This window comes from Lactuca saligna, chromosome 4, assembly GCF_052625555.1.
Source record: "Lactuca saligna cultivar CGN05327 chromosome 4, ASM5262555v1, whole genome shotgun sequence".
NCBI classification, from domain to species: domain Eukaryota; kingdom Viridiplantae; phylum Streptophyta; class Magnoliopsida; order Asterales; family Asteraceae; genus Lactuca; species Lactuca saligna.
In genome coordinates this window covers 318,920,884-318,926,903 of record NC_136420.1, presented here as the reverse complement: position 1 = coordinate 318,926,903, position 6,020 = coordinate 318,920,884, and the positions used below count along the sequence as shown (strand labels likewise).

Genomic DNA, 6,020 nt, shown 5'->3' with positions numbered 1-6,020 from the left:
CATGGACCGGAAGGTCATGGCCTGGAAGGGCGTATGCATGTAAGTGGTATTTTGGGGAACTCACTAAGCATTTATGCTTACAGTTGTTGTGTTATGTGTTTTAGGTACTAGCGAGGACCGTGGGAAGGCGTTGGCATGATCTGTACACACTGATGGAAGATTTATTTTATGATCTTGGGATTTGACATATTTGTACTATGATTATGATACATTGGATTTTATGGCTTGTTTTGGATGAAACCATATTTTAAGAAATGAAATTTTTGTTTTGAAAATTCACATTGTTACACTTTACAATCCTGTTAAGCCACTTCTTATTGACTTAATACGGGTCTTAATCTGTTAATTCGCAAAGTTTGCCCAAAAACATAAAATTTATCATTTTACCCTTTTGGCTAAAATGCATCTTTTCATGCATTTATTCTTTTGAACTTACTCATCTTATATCATCTAAGTGACTTAAATTCATCTTGACCATTTTCATGAAGTCACAACTTCATAAATCTTCTAAATTCCCATTAATGACCATTGTGCCCCTTTTGGTCAATATTTGACTAAAAGTCAAATCTCTCCAAATTTTAGGTTCTTACACTTTGAATCCTTCATGTTTTAGTTGAGTAATAGTACGTTGACATTTTCACTGACGGATTCTCTTTGACACTTGTTTAGTTACTCACTTTGATCCAGTTTAGCATTGAGCTTCCTCGACTCAAACTATAGGAGGCATGTTAGCACTTAGAGTGGACGGAGTAATGCTTGGGCTCCTGCAGGCTAACAACGGTACCGCCTATGTGACCGATCCGAGGAGGCAAGACCAAAGGAGGGCTCCCTCTCCCTCTCCCTCTCTCTCTCTCTCTCAATAAATGTTTAAGGACTTGTACTATATATTGTTTTGTATGTTTTTAATTGAATGGGTTGAAAAATATATTATTTTTATGTGTTGTGGGTGGGAACGATAGAAGAAATCACCCTTATGGGTAATGTATTTGTTTGAATTAGAGATTAATATTTTAGCTTTAATTTTAGTTTGTGCGTGTATTTGATTGTACATTATTGTACTACTCAGGTATTAACATTGTATTTCTCATGGGATAAGATTAATATCTTGCAGTAAGCACATGGTTACAAATAATCACCAAACCAGCAATCTTAGTTGAAACAAAATAATTGACCTACACAGAAACATCATGAAAAACTTGAGCACTATCCATCATGTAATGCAGCTCATATTTATAACGATAAGGTTATTCCACTAAATGGAGTAAAAGAAAAAGTTTGTTGCAATTTTAACATAAAACTTTTTGTATGTATTAATAAAATGATAAAAATATCTATAGCATTTTTGCCATTAAACCATGTATCTTTCCACTATATATATATATATATATATATAGTGTCACAAATCACAACAAGCTTACTACATCCAGAAACAAGAATCTTTCAAGATTCAGCTATACTTGTCATCTTCTTCAATTCATTTTGTTGTAACTCTATGCACCCAACGACCCCGGAAAACTCTTCGGCTGCAAATGACATCGTACTATCTTCCCTAACCAAACGCCTCTGTTTGAGCTTTGTAATGGCCTGTGAAACCTCTCCAATTGAAGGCCTTTTTCTTGGTGTCTTATGCAAACATCTGTGTGCTATTCTTGCCATGCTCCTCACATCCACTGGATCACACTCCCCTACAAGTGCCTTGTCGAGGATCTCATCCACCCCATCTGAACTCATTGCTGCCTTTTTCATTTTTTTTTTTTTTTAAAAAAAAGAAGAAGAAGATTTAATAACAAGAAAACACACCCTAAGAACTAATTAAAAGTGTTGAAAGATTAGGAATTTAGGAGTATTAGCTTACTAGATTGACATATTCCATGAGATTTTGTTGTGGATGAATAGCAGTGATGAGTTCAAATAAAATGATTCCAAAACTGTAGATGTCACTCTTCATTGTGAACTTGTTTGTGGAAATATACATAGGATCGATGTATCCGTATGTGCCTTTAAGCCCCGAGTTTCTTCCATCATACACCTCTTCTTTTGATAGCCCAAAATCTGCAACCTATTATTTACTTTTACATTTTCATGTCAAATATCTCACCCATTTTCAACAATACAAAAACAAATTGAGGCTTTAACTCCTAACTTATTCCAAATTTGGCCTTTGTTTATTTACTTTACTTCCATTTCTCTAAGTGTGTAGTTGTTTTCTCAAATAGTTTTTAAACATCTTTTATCTAGACATCACTTTAGGGGATGCATGTATACACTAAATGACCATTGTACCCTTAGTTACGGAAATACAAGCTGAGATTGAGATCTCACCTTGGCTCTCATGAAGTGATCGAGCAATATATTTGCAGACTTCAAGTCTCGATGTATGACAGGTGGAACTGCCTGTGCTCAAGATGAAGATATGAATGTGAGTGAGTCCATTGTTGAAGATATATAAACCACAAAATAATAATACTAATAAAAAAACAAACCCCATCATGAAGGTACTCTATTCCATGTGAAATATCAAGGGCAATTTGAAGTCTTTCTTCCCAATTCAACGCCTGCTTCTTATCATCTATGTATGGTTTTACACACCAAAGGTTCCTTAATTTAGTATCACACAACACAAGTAGATGATGTAGATATTCAAAGGGTTAAATGTGTATTTATTCAACAATGTTTCATCTTTTTTCCCAATTTAGGAAACAAAGTGGTTTTCAGACGAAATATGTAACCACGTTTCATTCTAGGAATTAAAAATGGTTACTTATGCAACAATGATGACTTTTTTTACCAATTTATTTATGGGTAACATAAAATATTGAATCTTTTGGTCCTACAATTAAACTTTGTTGCATATTTCTTATAAAAAGAGCCATTTTGTTGTATGAATTGGTAAAAAGTGAAACATAAACATTGTATTAGAAAAGCATTTATTTTTTATGGGCATTTTGGTAAAAAGCAACAAGAAACGAGTGATTTTACATACCATATAGAAAACTTGACAAGCTTCCATTACTCATATATTCATATATTAACATCCGTTGTCCTTTATCTACACAATACCCCACAAGATTCACCAAGTTTCTATGATGCAACCTTCCCAAAAGAGAAACCTGCAACCACCACCAAGAAAATTAAACTTCCATTTTTTAAATATTTTTGGAAAGTGGCCTTCCTATGGTCTTTTATAAATTAATAAAGGAAATTGAATCAAAAGAAGATTTCTCATAATTAATCAATGACATGAGATATATAATTCGATTAGTAGCCATTAACTATTTCAGTCAGCTAGGTGAAAGTGAAACATACATGTGTTTAGATCTTGCAAAAAGGGCATAAAGGTAATTTGACATGTGGTTACCTCAGTTTGAAATTCTTTCTCCCCTTGTTTGGAATCAGAAGCAAGAGCCTTTACAGCAACAACTTCACCAGCAGGCATTGTAGCTTTATATACTGGACCAAAAGACCCTTGTCCCAAAATGGTTGTAAAGTTTTTTGTAGCTTTTTGTAAGTCTCTGAAAAGTAATACAACCTCAATAAACGTATTTCTAAAGAGGGTATTTTGGTCTTTCAATAAAAAAAAATTATTTAAGTTTAAATACTTATTGTTTATCACTTTACTTTAAATATATATATATATATATATATATATATATATATAATAGAACTCTATATTTTAATTAATTTCAATATATAAAGAGGGCATTTTGGTCTTTCAATAAAAAAGAAAAACTAGAATCGACTTCCTCCCACCCTCCCAATCAAACATGAAATTTGTAAAAAATTCAAAACAGAATTGAATTCCATCTATTTGGCAACTAAACAAACCTTGGAATGGAATCTCAGATTCCAATTCCATCACAATCCACGAACCAAACATGCCCAAAATGTATTATAAAATAATCCTTTTCTTTCTTTTTTCTGAGTACTAATTTTCAAATTACCTTTACACAGCTTTTAATATATCTTACAATAATAAACGACTTTAGGCACATTTAAAATGCACAAAAAAACCCTACTCGACACTTTTTATCCAAAACTTTTCATTCTTGCATCATGTAACATGTTTCTTTTTGCAATTTAAAGAATTCATAAGATTAAAGTTTGAAAAAAGAACATACTTGTAAGAGTATCTTGGTAGGCCTGAAGCTGAAGCCAACTGTTCTTTACCATTCTTATTCCATTTAGCAAGAGGAGAAGTTTTTACAGGATAAGTCGATACTTTAACACTCACTGAATTTGTAGAAAAAGATTCACTCAAAATATTACTTGTATCCACACCATTTCTACGTATAGGAAGAGTTGAAGCATTATGATCATTTGCACATTTTGTAAGGTGGGCCCGCCTTTTATACCATCTTATACCAAAGAATGCAAGTGATGCTATAAGTATGCCAACAGCTACACCAACACAGATTCCAATGATCACTAAATCAGCTTTGTGAACCATGTTTTCTATCTCTTTGTAGCATCAATGAGAACATCTTGCAACAAATGTCTTCAAGTTCTGAGACATAACAATGGTATATTATATAGTTAAATTATCTACACAGGAAAGGGTATAATGGTAAAAAAATTGTGAGCTTTTCCCCTAAAGCAGTTTTGTTTTGGACTTATTCAGTTATTTGTTTTGTTTTATAGTAGATTGAGTTTGCTTTGGGGGCATCAACACTTATGTGACACAAGAGATAACTGAGGGAGGTCTACAAGATCTGTCAAATGTCTAAAATACCCTTTAATAATTACGAAAATAATATAATTTTGTCAACCCAAATTAATATCATCGAAATGTATTTTATGTAACAAAAATTTATGTGTTGAATCACAGAAATGAAGATCGGTGTTCGTTCCAGATGAATATCAGATATTATGATTTAGACAATGGTATACAATGTGATTCAGGCAAGAAATCGTCAATTTATGCAGTAGTCAACACCACTATTCAAATGCTTATCGGCAAAAGGGGGTAACTGGAGGTGGCAAAGAACCCTAAATCGTCACAAGGTAGAGCTTCAAAGCAACATGAACTGAACAGATCATTAAAGGTTAACCAACACATAATAAACAGCCGAACAAGAAATTTTTCAAGGACGTGTGAATCTAAGGAACCCAAGTTTCCTTGGGTGATTCGTGATCCTCTCACCCGCTGCCGAATCAAATTGAATTGTTTTCTTCTAAAAACCTCGCGAATCAATAAACCCACTTCCAAAAAAAACACCCAATTACTACAAATCAAGCGGTGAACACCAAGTAGCAAACACAATATCAATCACATAAGAAAAATGGATGAATGTTTACCTTTTTGTAGAGCGAGGGAGATCAGTTTCTACAGTGGATTATGGAGAAAAAGTTGATCAAGAAACAAGACCGAGTCGAGTGGGTTTTGGTTGAAATGGGAATACTTTAGTAGAGATGAAGGAAGTAAAGAAGTAAAGAAGTCGAAGTCTACCAAGGACCAAAGATTAAGACAAATTGAAATTTCCAATTTGGGTTTTGTGAAAACAAAAAACTAATTCAACCAAAGACTACTACCGCCGGAGGCCGGAGCGGGTGTACAATTTGTTTAATTAATGATTGTGGCCAGTGTTTATGACTTTATTCCATGCCAAGAAGGTGGTTACATGTTAATAAGATCTACGAATACATTATTTTAGTGAAGTGAGGTGCTTACAATTATTTTTTTCTTTTAACTCGATTTATAGTAGAAAACGAGAAATGAAACTCACACTAGAAATCTGTAAATGTAAGTGGCTGAAAATCATAAATAATATAAGGACAAAGTTTGTAAATAGAAGTCAAAGTCAACTCATTCTTTGTAAATCTGTAAAGAAAAATAACTTTATTAAAATAAATATATAAAAAAAATTGAAAAAAGTTTTAAAAAAATATTTTTTTAAACACTAAGTTTTAAAATAAAAAAAATTAAAAAAAAAAAAAAATTGAAAAAATCTGTAAAAAAAGATTTGGACCGTCTCAAGATGACTATCTCATGCTACTAAAAGAAATTGTAAAAAAGATTTGGA

General features: G+C 32.7%; 1 protein-coding gene across 3 annotated transcripts; it reads right to left on the bottom strand.

The window, feature by feature from the left end:
• Nucleotides 1-1,284: 1,284 nt before the first annotated feature.
• On the bottom strand, nt 1,285-5,634 carry CRLK2 (Protein kinase superfamily protein). 3 transcript variants are annotated; one of them, XM_078992835.1, is made up of 9 exons: nt 5,296-5,634; nt 5,141-5,199; nt 4,119-4,504; nt 3,359-3,512; nt 2,984-3,110; nt 2,484-2,569; nt 2,323-2,394; nt 1,856-2,059; nt 1,285-1,737 (listed from the first exon to the last, which is right to left on the bottom strand). In XM_078992835.1, exons 3-9 carry the CDS (start codon nt 4,445-4,447, stop codon nt 1,441-1,443), a joined length of 1,269 nt encoding a protein of 422 aa, XP_078848961.1. In that variant the 5' UTR covers nt 4,448-4,504; nt 5,141-5,199; nt 5,296-5,634; the 3' UTR covers nt 1,285-1,440. The 3 variants fall into 3 exon arrangements, with proteins under 3 accessions (XP_078848961.1, XP_078848960.1, XP_078848962.1); XM_078992834.1 differs by lacking the exon at nt 5,141-5,199 and having other exon boundaries at nt 5,296-5,633; XM_078992836.1 differs by lacking the exons at nt 5,141-5,199; nt 5,296-5,634 and adding an exon at nt 4,888-5,129.
• Nucleotides 5,635-6,020: the final 386 nt, after the last annotated feature.

Excerpts from the sequence above, each read along its gene's own strand:
- CRLK2 (XM_078992835.1), bottom strand. The coding sequence starts at position 4,447 with ATGGTTCACAAAGCTGATTTAGTGATCATTGGAATCTGTGTTGGTGTA. Across the intron at positions 3,111-3,358 it reads AGAAAGAATTTCAAACTGAG|GTTTCTCTTTTGGGAAGGTT; the intron begins GTAACCACATGT and ends TGGTGGTTGCAG. Across the intron at positions 1,738-1,855 it reads TCATGGAATATGTCAATCTA|GCAGCAATGAGTTCAGATGG; the intron begins GTAAGCTAATAC and ends AAAATGAAAAAG.